Source organism: Xyrauchen texanus, chromosome 35, assembly GCF_025860055.1.
Source record: "Xyrauchen texanus isolate HMW12.3.18 chromosome 35, RBS_HiC_50CHRs, whole genome shotgun sequence".
NCBI lineage: Eukaryota > Metazoa > Chordata > Actinopteri > Cypriniformes > Catostomidae > Xyrauchen > Xyrauchen texanus.
The window spans coordinates 27,306,655-27,332,831 of NC_068310.1; the positions used below are offsets into that span (position 1 = coordinate 27,306,655).

Below are 26,177 nucleotides of genomic sequence, written 5' to 3' on the forward strand. Positions count from 1 at the left end.
ATGGTCATTTGTTCAATTCATCACCTGCACAAAAAAACCAACTAAAAAACCTTTAATTTCATGGGAAAAGAAGCGCACCCATTGAAACTCATTTATATTAAAGGTTCTTACCACAGTTTGCATGATAAATTTGACAATAGGGAAAGTCTTAAACTCTCATCTTCAGTCTTAATTTAAGTCTGAAAATCCAAGATCCACACTACTGCTGCAGTAAATGTACAAAATATTTATTGGTAGTGATGATACACATCAAGAAAGATATGTATATATGCATATATATATATATATTTTTGTGTGTGTGTGTGTCTTCTGTACAAATAATTTTTTGAAACATATAAAGTAATGAATGCACATTGACTCTTAACACATTATTTACATTGTGTTGCCATAACGGTACTGGATACCACAGACACACAAAATATTGCCACTCAGCGTCTACATAAAAATATGTGATAGTTTTATTTCCTCCAGCCTTTCATAAATGTTACTGTATATAATATACATATAATACACTGGATGTATCAAGCCTGAACTCACTCTCTCTGAGAAACCACTAAATATTAAGAACATTAAACTGTTTTCTTTCCTATGTGACTATATGACTTGTTTTTGCAAAATGGCAGTTTAGTGGGCTCTATTACAAATGTTATATTGAATATTTGGTAATAATGAAGAGACAAATAGAAATTTGAGAATTACAAGTGAGAAACTGTTCCTGCAAAACAGCATATTAAACTATACAAGTAAGGATGCTTATAAAAAAAATGGTTGCTTAATCTTCAAAAATCTAACTTTGACAGAAAAAAAAAAAAGAAAACTCCACAGAGGTTCACAGAACCACATGCCAACTCAGTCAGTGAATAGTATAATTTGTGGATGCCAAAAAGCCCAAAGTGTAATGTCAAGAAGTACTAGTGGGAGCTTTCCGTCTGTTGTGAACAGAAGTTTAGCAATACTACTAAATAGCTGCATTATTAGTTAATAGTTGTATCATCTGGATGGACTGTCCCTGTTTTGCTTATGAGTTAATCTCACTTTGTTGATAGCAACAGAATTCCCACAACTGCTGGAGAAAGCAGAAGATTGGAAAGCCTGGGATAAGAATATTCACCCTCTATCTTTTATGAATATGAATCATTGTTGCAGTTCATTGTACTCATTGAGATGTCAAGCATCACTGTTGCTTGCAATTCTCTTTCTGTTTCACATTCTCCTTCTCCTTGGTTTTTACTCGACCCAATTTGTCACTCTGTCGTTTCGTGGGTGGCACAAAAGTAGGTTCCTCCATGGGGTTTAGCAAACTAACTTGTTGGGAAGTTTGATTTTGACAGGGACCTAAAAAACACAATTCATGATTACTATACCAACAATATCAAATTGATTTGCAAGCTCTTTGTATTATTTAAATTGTTAGCATCTTAAAAAGCCCCTACCTTTAATGGCCAGCCCCGTTTCAGTGGTGTCCTTTCTTTGAAAGGTGGGGTCTAGTTCCTCTGCAACATTTCTGATGGGTTGCTGTGGCCTGTTGTGAAAACAGTGATTGGATAAATGCTATCGCCTGATAAATGAGCTATAATTCCGGTAAAACCGAGAGAGGATGGTGACTTACACTGCCATGGAAATGGGGCTAGGAATCTGATAATCTTGTGTGAAGTCATCAACTGGTGATTGAAGACCCTCAGAGTCCTGCCATTCTCTCTGCATCTCAAAGTCAAATTCACATATCTGTAATTCCAGATTTTTTATTTTTTTTGTACTGCTACATGTAAAAGATCAGTATGTCCAAAGAATACTTTGGATGTGCTCATATAAGTTGGTCATGTGATTCAGTGAAGGTCTGTTTAAACAGTTTGCCAGGAAATGTTAAATGATACAGTTTAAGTCAGAAGTTTACATACACTTAGATTGACGTCATTAAAAAAAATTAACCACAATTTTCCAACAATTGTTTACAGAGAGATTGTTTCACTTTTAATTGACTATCACAATTCCAGTGGGTCAGAAGTTAACACACACCAAGTTAACTGTGCCTTTAAGCAGCTTGGACAATTCCAGAAAATTATGTCAAGCCTTTAGACAATTAGCTTCTGATAGGAGGTGTGCTGAATTGAAGGTGTACCTGTGGATGTATTTTAAGGCCTACCTTCAAACTCAGTGACTCTTTGCTTGACATCATGGGGAAATCAAAAGCAATCAGCAAAGACCTAAAAAAAAATATTGTGGACCTCCACAAGTCTGGTTCATCCTTGGGAGCATTTTCCAAATGCCTGAAGGTACCACGTTCATCTGTGCAAACAATAGCGTGCAAGTATAAACACCATGGGACCACACCTCCATCATACCACTCAGGAAGGACAACAGCAAAGGACCTTGTGAAGATGCTGGAAGAAACAGGTAGACAAGTATCTATATCCACAGTAAAACGAGTCCTATATCAACATAACCTGAAAGGCTGCTCAGCAAGGAAGAAGCCAATGCTCCAAAACTGCCATAAAAAAGCCAGACAAAAACGTTTTGGAGAAATGTCCTCTGGTAAAACATCTTGAAACGAAATCTGAACTATTTGGCCATAATGACCATTGTTATATTTGGAGGAAAAAGGGTGAGGCTTGCAAGCCGAACAACACCATCCCAACAGTGAGGCATGGGGGAGGCGGCATCATGTTGTGGGGGTGCTTTGCTGCAGGATGGACAGGTGCACTTCACAAAATAGATGGCATCATGAGGAAGGAAAATTCTAAGGATTTATTGAAGCAACTTTTGTCCATACAGAGTGCAAATGCGAGATAATGGGGAGTAATTTAACTTTTCCGAATAGTTTTATAGATAGGCTTTACAATAGCAAAATAGGGCAAGAACTTCCTGTTCAATACAAAACCAGAGAGGGGCTCTCTCGTATGGAAGCGACCAGTGAGACAAATGTCTGAGATTGAATGCATAATAATACAAATTATCTTGCTTAGGCCTAGCCCACCTTTGTCAATCGGTCTATGTAACTTATTAAAATGTAATCTAGGACGCTTACCATTCCAAATGAAGGACTTCGCTATGCTATCAAATTGCTTGAAGTTAGAGAGGGGAACATCCATAGGGAGAGATTGTAACAGGTAGTTACATTTGGGAATACATTTCATTTTAATAAAATTAACCTTCCCAATCATAGATAAATGTAATGAAGCCCACCTTCCCACATCACTCGAAAACCTTTTTATTAAGGGGTCAAAATTCACTAACTAAATCAGACAAATTTGTTGGGAATAAAATGCCCAAATATTTAATGCCCTTTTTGGACCACTGGAAGGCACCCGGCTGGAAAGCTGTTACTGGGCAGTGAGCTGTCACAGCCAAAGCTTCGGATATAGAAAAACTGACTCTGTATCCCAAGAATTTAGAAAAGGAATTAATAATTCTGTGGAGGCAAGGCATAGATCTAATGGGGTCGGAGACGAATAATAAAATATCATCTGCGTAATGCAAAAGCTTATACGCCACACCTCCCGCCACCACTCCTGGAAAATCATCCTCCTTTCTTCTAGTGGCTGTTAATGGTTCCAGGGCAAGACAGAACAATAATGGGGAAATTAGGGTTAGTTAGGGTTAGGGTTAGGAAGGTCTACATATAAACATTGATTTCAGCCTGTAACATTTGTTGAAAATCAGGATTTTGCAAAAGGGATACCTTAAAGAACTAACTATATGATTTATTTTTCTCCATATGTGGCAACATCTCTAAACTCACCAGGGTGTGATCTGAGACTAAGATGCTTCCAATTGAACAATCAACAACAGATGAAATGAGGGACTTCAACCTTCACCCTTGAATTTCTGCTAAAACAATAATGACTCTTCCTAATTTATCTTTAATCTGTTTGAGACATTTGAATTGTAGATGTTTACTTATCAGCGTAAGGACTCTCCTGCTCTTACTTAAGCTAGCACTAAACAAAACATGTCCACCCCATATCTTCCCAAAATGTTCAGCTTCCTGCGGGGAAAGATGTGTATCTTTTCTCAATTAAGAAAATAAATAACCTTCTTTCTTTTTAAGGGGTGCCCCCAACCCATTCATATTCCACATGGAGAGAGACAATCCACTCATATTAACAGTTTGACATGCTAGAAAAAATAGATTGTGTGTAAAAAATAAAATGCTAAAGATTCTTAGTGCTAATCAAAACCTGAATCAAACAAAAAGAAAAACGTGTACATTAATCCCGCGTACGACAGCGGCAACCAGTGTACGTCCCTCTAAACTCAAACAGTCCATGTACGCCTACGAGATTCCCCACAAAAACTTTGCCATCGGATTGCTTAAGTCCAGTGCTTCCGTACAAAAATTGTGAGACAGAATTACATAACAGAAAAAAATCTATAAAACAAACTCCAGCCAATAGGCAGAATAAACACAAAGAACTGTAGATTCATTCACAAAACTGTATCAAAGGTGTGTTCCTCCACAAAACAAACTCAAGTCACTAGGGGAAACAGCACACTCGCACACAAAAAAAATTCAGTTTCTTTGGACTGCCAAACGAATGTTCAGTGAGCCGGCTGTTCATGAACCCAACAGATGACCGAATCCTTCCAATGTCCTGCAAAAAATGCTCCACAAAACAAACTCCAGCCAATAGCAGGCATTAGCACATAGAACGAGCAGATTGATCCACAACACAGTCCCGAAGGGGTGTTATTCAACAAAACAAACTCCAGCTGCTAGGCGGAACCAGCACAAAAAAAAAGGCTCCCAGCTTCCTTGGACGGTAAACCTTACCTTTAGTGAGGCAAGCTCACTTGGAGGCAAGTGAGAAACACACCATGACTTCCTCAGTCCATTGATTTTATGAAAGACATCGCTTGTTGTGGGCATGTAAATATTTTGAGGCCATCCCGAAACTATTCTAAATCAGTGCAAAAGCGATCCTCTGTTGATGCAACAGTTTCTTGTAGGAGTGTTACTACTCAAAACAAACTACATCCACTAGGCGGAACCAACACAAAAAGAAACAATATCGGACACAGCTTTCTCAGACAGTCAAGTGTATGTACAGCGAGTTAAGTTCTCTTGGGGCCCTCATGAGAAACACCAAATGGCTTAATCACCCCACTGTCTCTATGAGAGTCAGTGCTTATTTTGCGGCCATCCTTAGTATCTATTCTCAATTTGGCCAGTGCAAAAGCAATCTTCCGTTGATGTTAAGAGTTCCTAGCATTCCTTGAATCGATCACGTTTCCATCGTCGAATTCGCAAAGTTTGGGAACAAGAAAATGATGTGCTTTTTTAAAGAAAGCTTTTCTTTACTTCTCGCCTCGTGTAACACGACATCTTAGAAATTTGGCCAGAATTGATCGAGGCCTGTCTCTCACATCCGATCTCAGAGCTCACTCGATTTCCAGCTTATGGCCCTTTATGACGAGCAGACTCAGGAAGAGCTCCTCCAGGAATTTCACCATATATCGACCTTCTTCATGCTCAGGAGTTCCAACAATCTGCGCGATGTTTCGTTGATTACGATTCTCTAAATCATCCAGTTTTTCCCAAACATGTTCCAAGTCCATCTTGTTCGCTAGAAGATTAGCAGCTAATTCTCTCCCCAATGACTCCAGATATTCAATCTGTCTCTCGACATCCCCGATTCTTGTAAACAATTCAGAGAATTTCACCTCCATCGCCGTAATCGATCAACGTATTAGAGCAAGATCATCGTGGTCCACTACGACTTTTGTCAGCATCACAGATATGTTGGAAAGCTGCCGTTGAATTTCTCCCGCTGCATCGTCCAAATAGAGTCCCTGGTCTGCGGGCCTGTCTGAGGTATCAGCTTGAGCATGTAAGTGTCTTTTAATATCTCCAGATCCAGAGGATTAGGAGTTCTTTTACAATGTTGACTTTTATGTAGCAAGGTGTATCGAATCTCACTGGTTTATAACATAAAAAGTATTAAAAACAAGTATAGTGAGCTCATCGTTCACACGTCACCACACGACTCCCAGGTATATGTAAACTTCGGACTTCAACTGTAACATCACAATGAACTTTGCAAAAAGCATGTGTGAACAGGCATTTCAGAGGAGGATTTCTTGGGTAATTAATAATGAGTAAATCGAAAAACAGTAAGTCACCCTAAAAGTGCAAAATCTACCTGTCTCTCACATGCTGCTCTCCTGTCATTCACATTCGCCCTGTATTCTTGTCCAGGTTCAGCAAGGTCCAGCTCACGAGACATTCGCTTAGCCTTCACTTCCTGTTTCTGCATAAAACGTGCAATTTCCTGCCACAAAAAAAGATCAAAATGATAAGGGAGACATGTCTGTGTTGGAAAGCCCTCTCAAAACAAAACATTCAGCCTGTGCTCACCTCATCTTGAGCGACCTGTGCCACTCTGAAGTCTCCTACTGGACAGACCCTTCTAAGAGGGGAGGCACCCTGAGGAGTCTGCAAGAGAAGAGAATAACCCAATGCAGCATCCAAATCCCATGATTTTTAAAGGTAAAGTGTGCAATTTTAGTGGCACAGAATGGAATTGCAATCTGTTTGTTTGAGTGGCCCAAAAGGTACAGCCATGACAACATTGCCTAAACAAATGCCGTGAGTTTAGGACAGGACTATCTTTTTAAATGGAATCATTCAAACAATTGCAGAGGGGGAAAAAGTTTTAAAATAGATGCTTGTTTGATGATGCTTATGGTACAAAGATGACACACTTTACCTTTAAGATTTATTTACGCAACTTTCAATTTGTATTGGTAGCAAAGAGAAGACAGGACATGATGTGGGGGAAAAAGTGTAGAAGAGGAACAAGAAATGATGCAGGCTCAACTTGAATAACCTACAGGAGCACCATGGTTCAACATCCCATATTTTTAAGACCAATGACTATGCCCTTCTATGGAAAAACAGTTCAGCAGGACAGCTAAGTTTACCTCTCCAGCCAAACTGTCCTCTTCTTCCTGAAGCCTGCGGGCCAGCTCCTCATCCAAGAGCACTTGCTCAAGCTCCCCCAAGTTAAGAGCAGCCATTCCACTCCTAATAGCAGGTCCTGATAGGAGAAAAGGCCACAGTTACAAGCAGACAAGGTGATGGCAAGACCTGATGCAGGCCTTTCAAAGCCCATCATCACCTTCAGTCAGTTAACTGTAGGTGGAATACTTTTAATTTCAAAAGGTGCACTCTTGCAATTATTTCCCTCAAAAAAGTTTTACACCTAAAGAAATTAATACACTTCACATGAGATAAATGTCCCAGTCATTTAAGCAGCTTAATAAAAGCAGTTGGGCTGCCTCACTTGAGATAACACGACAATTCAAAAATGTTCGTACAATGTATAAATTAATCATAGCTGACAGGGAATACAGTACATGCATCGGTTGTGAGGATCATGCAAACTATTGTGTTAGCGTGATTCCATCCATGCAGCTAGACCAACGCACCATAAACAAACAAATCAAACAAGCAAACATTGAGGGCACTTTTTAAACATTTGGAAAGAGAGAAATGTAGTACTCGATTAAAATAACAGCTCTGAAAATAGCATATACCTCATTGGACACACAGGGTTAAGAGGCAGAACAAGTCGAGGCTAGAAAAAATAAAAAAATACACCAGGAAAAAGTAGAGAAAAACCTAGGCGAAATACTGAAAGCGGAAACTAATGTCACAGGTATGCTTTTGTAGGAAAGATAGCAAAAGAGAAGGATGAGATCAAGTCTGACTGGAGAAAAGCTAAAATAACACAAAAATGCTTTTCAAATCCCAGACATTTGCACAAGAAGCACACAGTAATGCAGGAGTTCTTGTTTAATGATTGGAGATTATTCAAAAGGATTTAGAAGATGTAGGCTTGTAAACCAAGAGAGCTCGGATTGGGGTTACCTTCTCTGGGAAAGCTGCCACTGCAAGACTGAGAGAGGTTACATGGTCTCTCCTCCCTTGTGCTCTCCCTCTCCAACTCCTGCTCCTCTGTGCTCAATCTCTCTTCCTCAAAGATCTGCCAGCGCTCACTTTGGCTTCGCCTCACTCTATGTTCCCCACGGTAATGCCTGCGGTCCCTTTCTATCCTCCTTTCCTCCTCTGCCAATGAGTGAGATCTCTGCCTCTGGCTTCTGCCTCTGTCTTCATCTCTAAAATGGCCTAGACCTTCCTCCTCCATCAACTGTCCTGCTCTAGACTCCAGTGAAGGAGCATTATTTGAGAGCCTCACCCTATTAACGAAGTCAGATTCATTGTGGCTACTTGTTCTGGTTCCTTGACGCACCGATGTCCTCCTGCTTAGCCTGACATCACCATGGTAACTACGTCGCATTGAAATGTTACGTTGAAAACTCTGAGATTGAGTCTGATGTTGGCCAACCAACAAAGTAGGATGAGTGTGATTGCCCCTTAGTATCCCTGCATCCCTCTCCCTAGTGTCATTGTGACCATTTTCATTTGCCCTATATCCATTGCCATGGTAACTGTTGGGTCGCCTCCTTTCCTCCAGGAAATGAACATGTCTTTCTTGGTCCCTGTCCCTAAAACTCACCCTATGACTACAACCTTCTCCCTGCCATGTTCTGCTACTATTTTCTCTCATGCTGCTGTGGCGACTCAGCCGACGCTGATCTGAGACTTGCTGCTTTTGTCTCAGTATTTTCTCGAGCTTATAGACCGGTTCAAAGAGTTCATCCTCAGAACTGTGGCTGAGGTAGCCTTGCTCACTCAAGTCGTTTTTAATGAGCCTGATGACATCACCCCATCCTCCTGACAGGTGTGAATCCCTGCTTACAGTGCTACTTTGGCTCATTGTGCTCCTGTTGTCTTGCTCTAAATGAGCTCTCGAAGGTCTTCTGGAGCTGACAAGTTTTCTCTGCTGTCCTACACTGGGTCTGCAGTCTCGGTACATTCGGCTCCCACTGGTTACAACTGTAGGCCTGTGTTCAATTAGGTCCTCCTCAGAGTCAGAGTAGATGGGTGAGTGTGAGCGCTGCCATCTTCTGGATGGAGGCTGGTGTAAGTATTTATGGTCAGTGTGAAGAGTGTAAACAGGACGAGGCGAGTATGGTGGTGCAGGAACACTTGAGGACTCTTTAATAAGGCCAACCATGCAAACACAAAGCAGGGGGTTGGGGAAAGGTTAGAACTCAGGGTGCCAAGACAAATACAGAGGTTGACACATTTGAGAATGACTATGAAGCTCTTGAAGACTATTTAGATGGAACATTTACATATTAGTGGTTAAGTAATGCATTAAATCAGTGTTTCCCCAACTCTTTGTCTTATGTACAGTATATGAATAATGCTCAAGTACCCCTTTAATTAACACAAAACCAGAAATGTGTTTAAACTCATATCATACTGGATAGAATTAGGCAAAATGACTACTATTAAAGTCAATAAAAAAATAAACTGTTTTTTCTTTAAAAACTTTCTTCACATTTGCAGCGATTTCCCCCCCTTCCGTTTTATAGGTTTAACAAAGCAAAATTTAAACGAATAAATGAAGTTCTCCCAGGACCCTGGTTAGGTATCTATAGTTGGGAAATCACTGGATTAAATGACAAACACAGTTTTAAGCAGAAGCTTCACTGTACTTAAGGTGCAGTTAGTATGTCAGAGTTAAAAATGCATTTGTCCAGTAAAGGTTCGAAGGCCTTGACTGGTGTTGTTTTGCAAAACAAAAAACACCATAGAGCTTGCAGACAAGAATGGGGCAAATAAACTCAAAGGCTTGTCATTAATCTCCACTTTTGTTCACACCATCAAAGAAAACCTGGTTTAATTGTAAGACCTCAATAGATGATGAAACACAATATACAGGGTCAGGCATGTGATCGGCTAAGCACAAAAAAAGCAGGACTCTATACCATCATCATCAGTGATCAAGTTAACATGAACTAACAATCAAAACCACTTCTACAGCATTTACTAATCTTTGTTAAATGTTAATTTAATCATATTACTTTTTTCTTTTCTTTTTTTATCAAATTTTGTACAGTTGAAGTCAGAAGTTTACATACACCTTGGCCAAATACATTTCAACTCAGTTCACAATTCCTGACATTTAATAGTAGAAAACATTCCCTGTCTTAGGTCAGTTAGGATCACAACTTTATTTTAAGAATGTGAAATGTCAGAATAACAGTAAAGAGAATTATTAATTTCAGCTTTTATATCCATCACATTCCCAATGGGTAAGAAGTTTATATACACTTTGTTAGTATTTGGTATCATTGTATTTAAATTGTTTAACTTGGGTCAGATGTTTTTGGTAGCCTTCCACAAGCATCTCACGATAAGTTGCTGGAATTTTGGCCCATTCCTCCAAACAGAACTGGTGTAACTGAGTCAGGTTTGTAGGCCTCCTTGCTCACACATGCTTTTTCAGTTCTGCCCACAAATTGTCTAATGGCTTGAGGTCAGGGCTTTGTGATGGCCACTCCAATACCTCGACTTTGTTGTCCTTAAGCCATTTTGCCACAACTTTGGAGGTATGCTTGGGTTCATTGTCCATTTGGAAGACCCATTTGTGACAGAGCTTTAAGTTCCTGGCTTATGTCTTGAGATGTTGCTTCAATATATCTACATCATTTTCTTTCCTCATGATGCCATCTATTTTGTGAAGTGCACCAGTCCCTCCTGCAGAAAAGCATCCCCACAACATGATGCTGCCACCCCAATGCTTCACGGTTTGGATGGTGTTCTTCGGCTTGCAAGCCTCACCCTTTTTTCTCCAAACATAACTATGGCCATTATGGCCAAACAGTTAAAGTTTTGTTTCATTAGACCAGAGGACATTTCTCCAAAAAGTAAGATCTGTGTCCCCATGTGCACTTGGAAACTGTAGGCTGGCTTTTTTATGGTAGTTTGAGCATTGGCTTTTTCCTTGCTGAGCAGCCTTTCAGGTTATGTTGATATAGGACTCACTTTTACTGTGGATATAGATACTTGTCCACCTGTTTCCTACAGCATCTTCACAAGGTCCTTTGCTATAGTTCTGGGATTGATTTGGACTTTTCGCACCAAATTACATTCATCACTAGGAGACTATCATAGGAGAATGAGTCTCCTGTGATGGCTGCATTGTCCCACAGAGTTTATACTTGTGTACTATTGTTTGTACTATACTAAAAAAGCAGCTGATAACTTATTGTCTTAGTGTGTAGGGAATGTATTGAAAAATACAAATGGAGACACGCAACATCTACAAATCCCTTTTCATTTAATTTTTTGTTTCCTAACATCATCATTTTCCAAAGTATGCAGTACTAGAGTGTTTTCGAAAGTTTCAGTTCCAGTGTGGATAAAAGGCATAAACAAATTAAAATCAATGCATTATCAATCAAAAACATATTAGGGGCTGTTCAGACCAAATGCGTTCTTGCACCAAAAAAAGAAAAGAAGCTAGATGCCACAACTATTATACTGATTGCAGGTTTTGACTATTTATAACTTGACACAGTGTCTAAAATGATTGTTGTTTGAGCGCGAGACTTTGAAACACAGAGATCTGGTGCAACGGTCAAAGACGTCAGTCTAGCCTAGCGAATGTTTACATAGAAAACCTCAGACAAACAGCAAAAAACAAGTTTGGTGTGAGTTGCCCCTTAGTGTGGATTTGGCCAAATAAAGGCTTGGGAACTAAAAATGTAAAATTAGTTACATAACGTACTCCAAACTTGCTAAAAAACGACAGACTATTTCTGTGGGGAGGGTCCAAATATTTATGAATTTGGAGGGACAGCATATGTAGTTAATGATCAGTCTTCTGACTATTGGTGAGGCGTGGGGTTGCATGCATTGCCTTCCTTATGGGCCTAAAAGGGCCTGAATTTTTCACTTGTAAATCAATAGACACAATATCACTCTTTTTACTTCAAGTCAGGTGTAGTATGGCAAACAACCTTTTGACTAGATGAAAACTATGCATGTAACACTACATAGAGACAAACCAAATGGTTTACAATGTTATGATGGTTTACAATGTTACTTTGATTCAGAGGTGGAAAGTAACGAAGTACTCTCGTTACAGTCCTCGAGAAAATAATTTACATTTTTAAACTTTAAGTATAAATAAATTGTAAATTTACTAGAGTTGATTAAAAATAAAGTATTCAACTTAGCTACAATAATTTTTCACCAAAATGACAAAGTACCAAAAAAACCCAACAACGTAATATTTCTGAATTTTTGGGAAGAGTAAATTATAGGCGCTAAAGCTTTTTATAAACTAAAACACAGTTTGCGGCACAACGGAAGCCTGCAGGGAACAGCATCATGAGCTCAGCAGCTTGCATAAACTGCCGCCGGTGTCCTCTCTTCTCTAGCTTCTCCAAGACTTTCTGCCCTGTCATTACACAAGAACTGTAATACTGTGCTTTTCTGTGTATTTAATATTATTCTGGAAAGGAGCTGTTCATTCAGGTACGAGAGAACCTTCTGAACAAGTTTAACCACTGATCAAACTTCCCTTGTTTTTAAAGTATGCAATGTTTTAACTGTGTCTAACATTAACACAATGTAGTTTGACATATATGTGGAGATATCTTATTTACTTGCTACTATATGTCTAAAACAAACTTTTAAAATCCTTAGAAAGATACTATGCCAATAGTGTTGAAAATTAACGGAGACTCGGAGCAAAACTGCCACTGATATTATCACAAATATCCCAGAAATTCAAAATATGGAGGTATTATTTCCCTGCCGTCCGGTTCCTGACACCATCGCATGCACAAACGCGATCTCCGCTTCTATCAATCTGGATGAAATCGCTATTGTCCTCCCGCGTTCAATTCCATAACTGTTCGTTACAGAAAGAAAGTTCGCGCTTTTAGTGTTTGAATCAATCATATCTCAAAATCCCAGGAGATCAGTAGTTATAGAAATTCTCAAACCAGCCTGTCTGGCACCAACAATCATCCATCAATTATCTAATCAGCCAATCATGTGGCAGCAGTGAAGTTCATAAAATCATGCAGATACTGGTCTGGAGCTTCAGGTAATGTTCACATCAACCATCAGAATGGGGAAAAATGTGATCTCAGTGATTTGGACCGTGGCATGATTGTTGGTGCCAGATGGACTGATTTGAGTATTTCTGTAACTGCTGATCTCCTGAGATTTTCACACACAACAGTCTCTAGAATTTATTCCGAATGGTGCCAAAAACAAAAAACATCCAGTGAGCGGCAGTTCTGTGGACGGAAATGTCTTGTTGATGAGAGAGGTCAACAGAGAATGGCCAGACTGGTTTGAATTGACAAAGTCTAGATAACTGCTCTGTACAATTGTGGTGAGAAGAAAATAATCTCAGAATGCATCTGAGATGCGGACTGGCATTGTTTTGGCGGCACGAGGGGGACCTACACAATATTAGGCAGGTGATTTTTATGTTGTGGCTGATTGTGTGTAATATTGGCAATTAATGATTTTGGCAGTATTTTTTTTATCAATTTAATGCATCCTAGGTCAAAGGAAGAATACGATTCTTTCAAGAACAAAACTGTCTGTATTCTAAAAATGAAAAGTGCATATACTATGTATAATATCATTTTCATAAAGTAACTTTTAACGTACTTGAGTAGTTTTTTGGCAAAATTCTTATTTACTCTTAAATCATAATGTTTCTCAGTACTTCTACTTAAGATTAAGATTCAACTTTATTGTCATTGTGCAGAGTACAGGTACAGAGCCAATGAAATGCAGTTGTTTTCACATATCCCAACTAAGCTGGTGTCAGAGCACAGGGTTAACCATGAAGCAGTGCCCCTGGAGCAGATAGGGTCAAGGGCTTTGCTCAAGGGCACAACAGTGTTATCTTAGCAGTGCTGGGGCTTGAACCCCCAACCTTTCGGTCAGTAAACCAGAGCCTTAACCACTGAGCCACCACTGGCCCTTGTACTCAATCACTGCATTGATTTGACAACAGATATACAGTACTGAGTCTGTACCATTACAATTCTCTGCAAACAGAAATGACTCTACTGTAATGGCACAAAGTATCTCATAAAAAGGCAATATAGCCCAATAACAACATAACAACAAAAGATACTTAATTACAGAGGAGTATTTTACCTAGAACATCTTTATTTTCGTTACTTCCACTGCGTCTTGCACACAGCTCTTCCTCATCCTGTATCCTTTTAGCTATTTCCTGTGTTAAAAAAAGACACATTACAGGTCAAAATGAGCATAAACTGCCCAAACAAGTGCACATTGTTGTGTCAATTCATGATATTGCAATGTTTATTGAAAGAGTGTACAGAACTGAAAGTGGAGATTTGCATTTTTGTTTTGCTTTTTGTTTCACAGATAAATTTAACAAATATGAACAAGGCAAAAAATATTGATGGAAAATTATAGTTACAAATGCTACATGAGTAAAGTTAGAAAGACTGGCAATTATTCAGTGATGACACATCTAGGTGACATAAGGAGAGTGGGTTTTGTGACTAAAAATATATACCCACCCACGCATTAAACATTCGCACAGTGTCAGACAGCGCAAACGTCAGTGGGGGAATTTCCACGTTGACGTATCAAAGGTGTAAAGATATACATGTTCTTACGCAAAAAGCCCACCATGCAGCTTCTTCAAACAAATACATGCTCTGCTTGTAAAAAAAAAGCTGGCTCACAGAGGACCCAATTTCTCTCAAATCTGACCACAATGACTTTCCACTAACGATGTGAAACTGACCTCAACTACTGATTGTACTGTACTATTACCTATTTTTACATCATGTACCGAGTTTTGAGTTCTACCAACATTTTCCTATTCTTTTATCTAATCGAATGGTGTGAAATGTAGCAATATAAGGGCTAAAAAAGGCAGAAATGCATTAAATAATCAGAGTCTGGAAGTGCAGACCAATTTCTCTAAACTCAACATTGTGTTAAATGTCATTGAAACTTAGCAAGAAATTAATATGAACACTTCAAAACAAAAGTCAAAAACTATGATTTCGGTAAAAGCCCCACTTGAATCCATTGGACTAAGCCTACACTTGCAAAAAATAATAATAATACAAATTGTGAAGCATTGGTTACGGTTTAAAGGATGTGTTACAGTATGTCTAACTGCATTTCAACTTTCACCCAAGACTGTCATGTATATGTCACAGAACATAAAGGATTGTGTGTGACTTAGAAACTTCGAGAATATAAACCACATGACCAGAAGATGGCAGCGTTCTTTCTAAATTACACATTGGGGCCCAATTTACAACAACATTGACATTTAATTTAAAACTTTTAATAACTTTGTACTGTTATCTGTGCTTGGACGGTAATGCTGAAAAACTTTGTACCAAGTTAACAAAATAAAAGACTGGGCATGAACAGAGCATTTCATTTGCACTTTGCAGCTAGGTTTGTCTGAGAAAAAGGCAGAGATCAGTACATAGAGAGCTGGCCGAGCTCCCTATCATCTAGCTAGAAAATGTTGATATCAATGAGCAGAGAGTGGAGCTTTTCTTTACCTCACCAACAGGCTGTAAGAGTGGGTCTGTATACATATCTGTTGCCCTAGGCCCTGCTCTCCCTCTGACTTTTCTTCATTCACAGCACTAACAGAAATATCCTCTTTGATAGAGTTTTGCCCCACACTGGGCTTCTGATCAAGGTGATCTCTAATACATGAAGAAAGCTATCTGTTAGCATTCCCATTCATCTCAATGGCAGTTTTATATGTTGCTATGTGAGGCTGATAAAACCTAATTTTCGCACCTAATTTTCAAAATGTTAGATGCCAAAATGACTCCGTTAATGAAGCTTGTATTGACCTACAAGTCATAAAATACTGCAGGGTAAGACCTGCAAGCTGAGTCATAAAATATCTTAAAAGTGAAGATAATATAATAACATAATAGCTTGTTCAGAATTTGTAAAACAATTGCTTTTTTGAAATGCCTTACAGGTTTGCTGACTAAGTTTTATCTGGATTCCAAAACTCTGAAATCACCTGTTAATTATAATAGCCATCTCATGACTGAACTGCTTGCTGTGCTTATGCTCACTGACTCAGAGTTCCTGCTTTCTGAGCCAAAAAGATTTCAACCTCAAGCAACCAAGACTTTCTTTCTCTCCTGAGACACTCCCCAAAACACCAATGCTTTGATTTCCATAGTAACCCTCACAAGACGTTTGTCTTCAAACAACTCAAAATACAATTTATAAATACACAAGTGAGAGCACAGATATTTTCCTGATTGCCCAGACAAATACATCTCACTTTAATGAATTCAAAATGTATTCACAAATATATATATATATATATAAATTTGCATCAAAAATGTGTCAATGTTGTTAAATGTATTCATGGATTGTTGAAACATCATTTGTGTGGATCACTTTGGGTTTGTGTGTGGCTATTTTTGAGATTTATTTTGGGAGAAGTCCTCTTTAGCCAATCACATTGAGCTTTTAATCCACCAATCATAACACACCGTGCTGATCTGATTCGAGAAGCATAACGTTACGTTGTTATTGAAATGAAGAAAAGTATATTGGCTATTGATAGTGTCTTTCATTGCATTTATGGTAGAAGTAATACATTGCTCAGCTCAAACAAAAAGCAGGACGGAGAGGATTAAGATAATAATCAAAGCAGCAGAAGATATTTGGGTTTTGAAGGAATCTTAATGGAACACGTAAATGAGAAGATAAAGATGCAAAATTCACAGCCAACAGGTGGTGGCACATAATGGTACTATTAATAATACAATGGAATGCAAACAGCTTGATATCAAATGGATTAGAATTCTAGAAATGTATAGATAATTTAGATAATAAACCACACATGATATGTATTCAGGAAACATGGCTTAAACCTCATTTAAATTTCATTATACATGATTATACAACTATAAGAAGAGATAGATATATAGGAAATGGTGGAGGGGTTGCAACCTTTGTTAAGAATGAAACAGGATATAGAATAATAGATGTAAATAAAGAATATGAATCAGTGGTGATAGAAATATGGGAAGGAGCACAAAGTATTAAAATAATATACGACTATAATCCATGTAATAGGTTAAGTCGTGAGGTGTTGGAAAACGTAGCTGGAGTAGGAGACCAAAAAGTAGTGAGGTTTGGAGATTTCAATGCTCATAATTCACTATGTTGTTATAGGAATACAAATCATAATGGGAATGTGGTGGAAGAATTGTTGGACAGTTTGGAGCTAATATGTTTAAACTGATGGTAGTATTACAAGATTGGACGAATTGAATGGAAATAAAACAGCAATTGATTTGACTCTCACCTCCAATGAGTCTGGCAAGTAAAGGTTTTTGGAAGGTGATAGATGAAAGTACACATGGAAGTGATCATTACCCAATAAGTTGTAAAATAGGGATTGAAATAGTAGAAGTTGAGATTGAAAATAATTTAAAGTGGAATTTTAAATCAGTAGATTGGAATCATTTTAAGAAATAAGTGAAGTAGGACTACTAGGAATAGATACTAGTACAAAAAATGTAGAAGAATTAAATAATGATATATCAATTGAATTAATTGGAAAAGCAAGGGAGTAAGAAGGAAAAAACAGTCCCTTGGTGAACAGAAGACAAGATAATAAAACAAAGAAATCGAGCACAAAGAAAAGTTAAAAGGTCAATAGAATATGGAGATTATATGGAGTATAAAGAAATCAAGCAGTAGTTAGGAAAATAATCCGGATGGAAAAAAAAGAGGTATTAGAGGGAGTTTTGTGAAAACATTGGAAAGGAAAAAGACATAAATGAATTATGGGGAATGGGCGAATGAGCAGAATTCAGTCTAGTAGAAATATTCCAGTAATATTAGAAGGAAATAAACAAATCAGAAATAATCAAGATAAGGCTAAGTATTAGCAAAACATTTTGTGAAAATACATCGCAATCAGAATGTTTCAGAAAACATGAGAAAGAATAGAGAAAAGATAGTAAGAGAAAATCTCAGATATTTCTAAAGACAGAGTTCCCAATGGTATTATCTTGGATGAAGAATTTTCATTATATGAAATGAAGCAGGAACTAGATGGGGTAAGAAATAATTATCCAGGCAAAGACGAGATATGTTATGAAATGATAAAACATTTAACAGATCAAGAATTTAATATAATCCTTCAGCTCTTTAATAAAGTATGGAAGCAGGGTAAGTTCCCTATAACATGGAAGCATGGAGTAATTATACCTATAGGAAAACCAGTAAAGGACCCGTCACATCCAACGAGTTACAGACCTATTGCTTTAACATCAAATCTATGCAAACTTATGGAAATAATGGTTATGGCTAGATTCAGTAATGTTATTTTATTAAAGGGTCTAGTAAGTCCTTATCAGTGGTTTTAAGGTAGAAGCACAATGGAAGTGATATTATATCTGGAAACATATATAAGAAAAGCTCTGGTAAACAAGGAGGATTTGGTGGGAGTGTTTTTAGATGTAGAGAAAGCATATGATATGATGTGGAAGGAGGGGCTTTTAATCAAGATTGATCAAATTAATATTAAAGGGAGAGTGTATAATTGGATCAGGAATTTCTTATTTAATAGAACCATACAAGTAAGAGTGGGAACATCTTTATCAAAAATATATAATATTGATAATGGGACCCCTCAAGAAAGTGTTTATAGTATTATCCTGTTTAATATAATGACAAATTATATATTTGATAATATAGATGTAGGAATGGGAAAATCATTATATGCTGAAGGAGCTGGAAAAGAGGTCGAAATATAAATTACGTGGTAGAAAGTATGCAGAAAGCAATGAATGAAGTTGAAAGATGGGCAAATTATTGGGGTTTTAAGTTGTCAGTGGAAAAAACATAATGATATGTTTATCTAAAAAATAAAAGATGACTCCATCAATCAAGATAAAACTGTATGATCAAGTTTTAGTTCAAACTCCAGTTGTTAGTTTCTTGGGAATATGGATGGATTCTAAATTAACCTGAATCGTATTCAAAAAATAGTAGATAAAGCAAAGAGAGGAAATCATGTATTAAGTAAGATGTTTGGCAGGTATTGACTGGGGTGTGGATCAGCAATTTTTTAAAGGAGTATAAAGTTCAATAATAAGGCTTGTGATTGATTATTGGAGCAAGGTATATGGGTCAGCATGTAAAACCTTACAAAACAAACTAAATGTCATACAATCCAAGGCTCTTAGAATATGCTGTGGAGCATTTAAAACCTCTCCAGTGTCTGCCATTCAGGTAGAATTAGATGAGATGCCTCTGGAACTCCATTGATTAAAACTAAAAATAGCATATTGGACATACTGAAATACATCCGGTTAAAGGAATACTAGAAAACTGTTGAGAGTATGAATATACTAACCTGGAGAGCTTTGAATGGGAAGCAAATAAGGAGGCAGAAATAGCTGGAATAAATAATACGGAAATATGCCAACTGTGGTCATATCGGAAATACCACCACGGTTATTTCCAATGCCAACAGTAGATTTTCTATTGCATGATGATGATAAATGATAAAACCAGAGAGATGCCAAAAAATATAATAGTTCAACAGTATTTAAATCAAAGATATTCTCACATATATATCATTCTGGCTCCATACTCTTTAATCGAGAACCTCTGCAACATTATTCTGAAAAAGCAAATTATGTATCTTGGCGGTTTGGGGAGTCTTGACACTACCTGTTAGAAAATTGCCGGAACATGGAGATTTTCTTCTTTTATTTCTTGCCTGAGTTACGGCTGCTTGTAACTCCTTCACTATGAGACATTATTCACTACCCCATGACTATCCCTGGGGGTTTATTTAAGGTGGGCTGGAGGTAAACGCACCTGGAGCTGATTAATTCACATTATGAGGTTGACTTGTGTTTAATAGGTACTGTGATGCACTCTCATGTGCTCTTTGCCAGCGCTTGCACTGCAGTGGCAGAAGACTCACAGCTGACAAGCTGAATTAATGAGCTCACTGGTGTCCCAGAGTGACTCATTAACTATTGATCTATTAGATCTCTCAGACAAAGCAGTTCAGAGGTAAATAAAAAACAGAAGGGAAAAGTTCTGAGTGAGTCACATACCTCGTCCTCCACTTCCCTCCTGAGAGCCTCCTCCGCACAATGCTGGATCTCCTCCTGAATCATGCGTGCATATGCAGAGTCCCGCTCCTCTCTAAGAGTGGGGGGAAATAACTAAATAAATTACTTAATAAATACTGTTTATTTGTAAAGCATCTAACATACATTTACTGCAACTCAAATGTGCGACTTAAAACTGCATCTGATATGCTTCACATATCAAAAAGGAAGTTACTGGATTAAAATACATTTATAAAAAGTAAACATTAATATTCTGGGTTCATTACAAGTTAAGCACAATCAACAGCATTTGTGGCATGATGTTGATTATCACAAAAAATTATTTTGACTCCTTTTGGAAAAAAAAGCAATTATCAAGTTTCCAGTTAGGCACTTACAATGGAAGTGAATGTGGCCAATTTTGTTAAGGCAGAAATGTGAAGACTATAATTTTACAAAAGCACTTACTTAACTCTTCTATTAAAACTCATGTATTATTTGAGCAGTAAAGTTGTTAAATCATCATTTTTGCAGTCATTTCAGGTTTTAGTTTTGTTGACATTACATCTTCATGGCAACGAAGTTGTAAAATTGGCTATTACTTTACACAGAAAAGGTTAGTAAGTGATTTTATCACACTAAAATCATGTTTGCACACATATCAAGTGTTAATTTAACACTTTTTCTTAATTTGTATTTTTCATGTCTTGTGACTATACTTTTGAAACATTGAGTATTTTAGTGTTAAAAAGATTCCATGGTAAGTGCCTCACTGCAACCTCAATTTTTGCTTGTGGCTTGACTAATTCCTCAAAATAAAACATTTAGAAAGAGATAGGATATAAATAAAAACAATTATAAATTAGAAAAATACAAATTAAGAAAAATTGTTAAATTAATAAAAAAAGTGAAACAGTGAGAATAAATAATAATAATATTAATAATAATTAACACTAAAAGACATATATGTATTTTCTCATCCATAAATACAGGATGTATTAATTAAATGCTAATTTATTTTATTTTATATTATGTTATAATGCTGTCTAATTTTAATGGGATAAGGTTCCAAATCTTTAGGGCATAATAGGTAAAAGAAGGCCACGTGACCTCATATAGTTTTACATAACAATATACTTTTTTGTTATGTAGTTTTTTTGTTTTTCTTTCTTTTTAAAGAAACAAACATGTTTTTTTTAGACCAAATCATTTAAATATTTATATATATAAAAAAATTATAAATATTTAAATGATTTGGTCTAAAAAAAACATGTTTGTTTCTTTAAATGTACGAAGGAAGATTAAACTACAGTCCCTTTAAACACAATAACGGATACTTTTGGCCGTGTTATCAATCAGTGAATTGTTAATACATTGTACCTTGTCCTAAACAGTGACATATCTGATACTGGTGTGATTAGACTTGACTTCATTCAGAAACAGTGTGTGTGTGTGTGTGTGTGTGTGTGTGTGTGTGTGTGTGATCTTACAGCTGTCGAGTGGTCTGGTGCTGAAGCATCTGAGCTCTGTGCTGCTCCTCATCCTGCAGTCTCTTGGCTACACAGATGTCCTTCTGTATCAGCTGATTTCTCTGTACATTAGAAGTGTAGTACTGCTCAACTGTAAATTCAGCACAAAATATTACACAAGAGCTCATGTAAGACATGTTAGAATAATTTAACACTTGAAATTGATTTCTAAAGTTCTTAATGTTATAATAATTGTAACTATTTGGAAAATGTATATTTACATGGGTAAACAGAGTATACAAGACTCTGGCAGATTGTATTGATTGTATGTTTTCTTATTAAACAGATGGTGAGCCGGTACTTGTAAGATGCATATGATTGTACACTTTCTCCACATAAAACTTATAAAAGTGTAAGATTGGCAAATTAAAATCTCAAGTAGTAAAATGTCAGTGACAACAAAATACTCACATCCAGATTGTACATAGTCATCACCATTAAGCTCAACTAAAATATAGATATTCTGTGACATTTAAGTATGTAACATGTAAGACTTGTTACAAAACAAACCGAGGCTTTATAAAAAGCCAAAACATACAGTATCAAAACATATGTACAAGGGTGTTTTAATAAATCAGGTAACAACCATGAATCATTTCTGTGACATGATGTTGGATCCACACAACTATATGAATGGATGAAACGTTCCACTTGTTTTTGTCTACTTATTAGCAGAAATCAAACTGTGCAATGCACACCTCAACATTTCACCTTGATTTCACAAGTCCTGCCATCTTGAAACTGGTGTTGGACATTATGACTATTCGTGGCCTTGCAAGGAAGCAGTACTCTCCCCAATCTAACCAAGCAGGGCACTTCAACAGGAACAGATCTTGTTACCTTAATTATTGAAACACCCTTGTAATTATAGGTGTGCAAAAACCAGTCTCTTTTTACAAAAACAAAATGAATGAATGTGCCAAGTATGAGAAAATAGATTTCAAGCACTCATTAACATGGTGTGGTGAATTAAAATAGAGAAGTATAAATCTTACTCTCTTGCTCCTGTAGGTTATGTGCTAGAGCTCCATCCTCCCGTACAGCAAAACACTGGCACACTGTATAGGAAAAAAACAACACTCAATAAAACAAGAATTATTTTCTGAGAGATGAAAAGCATCAATATGTTCTTTTATTACCTTTTTAATTTAGGCCTTTTCTTAAAGTAAAGTATCTGTAAAGATTTAAACAGCTGATTTTATAATTCAAGGCTGTAACTGAAGACAGGCTCTTTGTCAGTGGAAATACATTTGGAGTGCCCTTTATGTCCTTTGTGGTAACTTAATAAAATAAATCAAGACGTTTTTAGATGTGTTCTGTACACTTATGAAACCTCATATTCCAAAACACATTTAAAATGCATTTTATCCCTTAAAGTCCCAAAGTTCAACAACTAGGAGGCTCCTATTTTAAAAGGCCATAATAACAGTCTACATGGCAAAAACTGACCCTGGAAAAGTTCAAAACAAAATTACACTGCGGTTTTGGCTGAAGAAGTGACAAATTTCATTCCAAATCCTGTGTTAAAATAATACATAAACAAGGCAGGCAATCCACTGCTTTAAGCACTATTATCAAAATCACAATGAACTTAGAGCTCAGAGTTTTAAAAGATTGATGAACTAAACAAATTATGTCTTCAGCCAAAACTCAAACCTTGAGGTGCTATAAATAATTTAGATCATTTGCTTGATTAATAACAGTTTGATTAAACTTGATTAAATGGTAGTTAGTTTGAAAAAGTCATTTCATTTTTAAGGATAAACTCTGTCTGAGAATGGAATTTATTTTTATACTTCTAATATTTGAATTATTGATAATTTCTGACCTCCCAAGAAGCCCATTGTGAGTTGTACAACTTATGTTATGCATTCCACACGAATATTAAAACACTAATTGCAGAAACGTAGGGTCAAGGAAAGATACTTGAAATGGCTTTAATGCCACACTTTTTGCTGAACGTTGAACAGAGTTGAGTGATGCTGTGCTATTGGTGTTTCCAAACATGCTCACACATTAGCAAAAAAAAAAAAGAAAAAAGGCAAAAAGAATCAACAAACCCACTGCAACGCCCCTCACAACATTCACAAACCTTGCACATCACATTCAAAAGTTATATCCATCAATCTGATTTAGTCAATTGCTACATCGAACTCAGCGATTTAGAGGGCAGCTGAGTAGAAGAATATTTCCGAAGGGATACCCTGTAATTGACACAACAGCTGGAGTTAGAGGCTATGCTTCAGCGCTGTGGTCAAGACAGAGAACATTACAGACCCAGAGAGCAGTCAAAGCAAGCACTTTACTAAATCAAGAGCCGCCCTATGAAACCACTGGATTCACACTCAACATTAAAACTTCAAACATGAAAGCAACTCCACATGACCATTAGCTTGTCCATATTGTCCAAGTCCATATTCAAGTCTGTCAAGGCCTCAAGTCTTGAATACCTTTTGGAAACATTATTCTGTAAGCTGCAGTGGTCATTAAAAATGTATGACTGCATATTTTTATAGGAATAAAAAAAGTGCACAAGTCTTCCTTGTATCAAAACAACATTCAGAGTAAATATTTATCCATGAAGACTTTAAGACTTTCTCACAAGTGTATCTTGAGTGCAAGTCAAGTCTTCAATCCATTGCCTGCAAGTGTAAGTCGTGTTTCGAGCTAATGTCTTTCACAGCTTAACAGCAACTCAAGTTTCCTTCACTGGCCTAAGCAATTATTCCAAATTATAGAAGCTATAACATCCTATTGAACTCTGACCTCTGCAGCTGGTAGAAATCGATGTATAGATTTCCATAGCTATGAGACCCTGCTATTTTGGAGATTAAAGTGTTTTATAACACTGCTTAAATACTGTAAATAGTTGCAGTAAAAAAAGATTTAAACTGCTTGATGTCATGAACTAGATGTGTACCAACATCATCATCATCATCATCATCATATTTTTTTGCGCTTTTGAATGCGCAGCAAGAATCACACTTGTGCAATAAGATGTTAGTTATTTAGCTAATGTTAATTTTAATGCTAATGCTAATGTTAGTTACCATGTTGAAGTGCTGAGCTTAGTGTCTGTATAGCTTTCTGAACTATATCTGATCGGGTTCACGTGAACATAAAGGAGACTAATTATACATTATTATTATCCTTAATACCGACTAGTCGTTCAAACAACCGACCAACTAATCAATTATAAAAATTGGTAGTGTTTGCACATCCCCAAAAAACATGTACTTTATATATTTACATGTCTGGGAAAATATGTGTGGAAAAATGTTTCACAGTATAGAGGAAAGGCTCTGAGGAGGCAGGGAAAGAAGGATGCAAAGGGGTTAAAGAGGGGAATGAGGCTGATTTTTTTAAGTTGAGTTCTGAGCTAATTTCCTTCAAAGCATAACTGTAACTCAAGTTTCCTCCACTCGCCTATGCAATTATTCCAAATTATAGTAGCATGCCTATAACATCCTAATGGAGACATACTGACTTCAGCATAACCTCTGACCTCTGCAGCTAGCAGAAATTGATGTATTGTTCTCCATATCTAGGAGGCCCTGTTGTCCCGTCTGGTGGAGTGAACCTACTGGCCGCTAAAAATTTAATCACGGTTTCAGAGAAATAATCCTACTGCAGCTGTTTTCTAGACAATTGGATTTCTAGCTTTTCATATTTCCTCCCAAACATCCCCAAGTGCTCCTATTACCTAATGTATTTAAAGTGAACAAGTATGATGCCAGATAATTCTACAGCATCTAACTGTACAATAATACACGCAGCCCACTATAACTCAAAAGCATCTTCAGCCACAGTCTATTATGCTGCATTTTCTTTTTGGTTAAATGTAATTTGTCAAAATATACCACAGGATTTCCATTTTCTGATGATTTTTCCATGTCTTTTCCAGGATTTTTCTAGTTAAAAGAAAGAAAGAAATATTTTGGTACAGAAAGTTACAAGAAAAGTTTATATTCACTACAGAAATTACTATGACTTCTGAAGATTTTACTCATTTCCATTAATTTTCCAGGCCTTAAAAAATCCCCTGATTTTACAGGTTCTCCATGATCGTAGGAACCATGATCCTAATACTTTTATGGTATAATATACCAATTAAATATTTTACTAATTTTATACATAAAAGATTCAGACCCTTTGCGATTATGTAACATGTTTGCTCTGCAGACTCAGTAACTTGTTTGTTTTGTCCAGCAACCAAGATAAACTTGGACTGTGGACAGGGTATGACAAGAACTCTAACATCAACAGAATTAGACTTCAGAATATTTGGGGATCCATAAATATATGCATGTATTAGTGTGTGTGGATTTATAAAACTGTAACTGGAAGTTTAGCTAGATTTGGCAAATTCTCCCTTTGGGGACATCCTCATGTGAAAATGACTAATAAATAAAGCTCACCTAAAATGTTTATTCTGTCATCATTTACTTTCACTGAAATTCGATCAAAATCCTTCTGACTTTGTCTTCAATGGAACACAAAAGAAGAAATTCAAAAAGGATCTTTTTTTCTTCCATTCAATGAAAGTGAATGGAGACTGCTAACTTTCTGCCTAACATCTCCTTTTGTGTTCCACAGGAAAAAAAAAACAAATACAGGAACTATTGGGTGAAC

At 36.9% G+C, this 26,177-nt stretch overlaps 1 protein-coding gene across 10 annotated transcripts in view; it reads right to left on the reverse strand.

Annotated features, from left to right (window-relative positions):
* Positions 1-1,156: 1,156 nt before the first annotated feature.
* LOC127628800 (coiled-coil domain-containing protein 50-like) overlaps positions 1,157-26,177 on the reverse strand; it is a 35,976-nt gene continuing 10,955 nt past the window's right edge. For 3 of the 10 annotated variants that reach the window (XM_052105704.1, XM_052105702.1, XM_052105701.1), the window contains exons 2-12: positions 22,541-22,603; positions 21,507-21,607; positions 20,020-20,110; positions 14,051-14,129; positions 7,871-9,061; positions 6,922-7,037; positions 6,356-6,433; positions 6,141-6,269; positions 1,610-1,725; positions 1,434-1,522; positions 1,157-1,335 (exon numbers count right to left, since the gene is read on the reverse strand). In XM_052105704.1, the coding sequence (XP_051961664.1) occupies positions 1,175-1,335; positions 1,434-1,522; positions 1,610-1,725; positions 6,141-6,269; positions 6,356-6,433; positions 6,922-7,037; positions 7,871-9,061; positions 14,051-14,129; positions 20,020-20,110; positions 21,507-21,535 (2,079 nt within the window). In that variant the 5' untranslated portion in view covers positions 21,536-21,607; positions 22,541-22,603 and the 3' untranslated portion in view covers positions 1,157-1,174. Of the gene's footprint in view, positions 1,336-1,433; positions 1,523-1,609; positions 1,726-6,140; positions 6,270-6,355; positions 6,434-6,921; positions 7,038-7,870; positions 9,062-14,050; positions 14,130-20,019; positions 20,111-21,506; positions 21,637-22,540; positions 22,604-26,177 lie in introns of all 10 variants that reach the window. The other 7 variants (XM_052105700.1, XM_052105696.1, XM_052105699.1 and 4 more) reach the window with 5 other exon arrangements.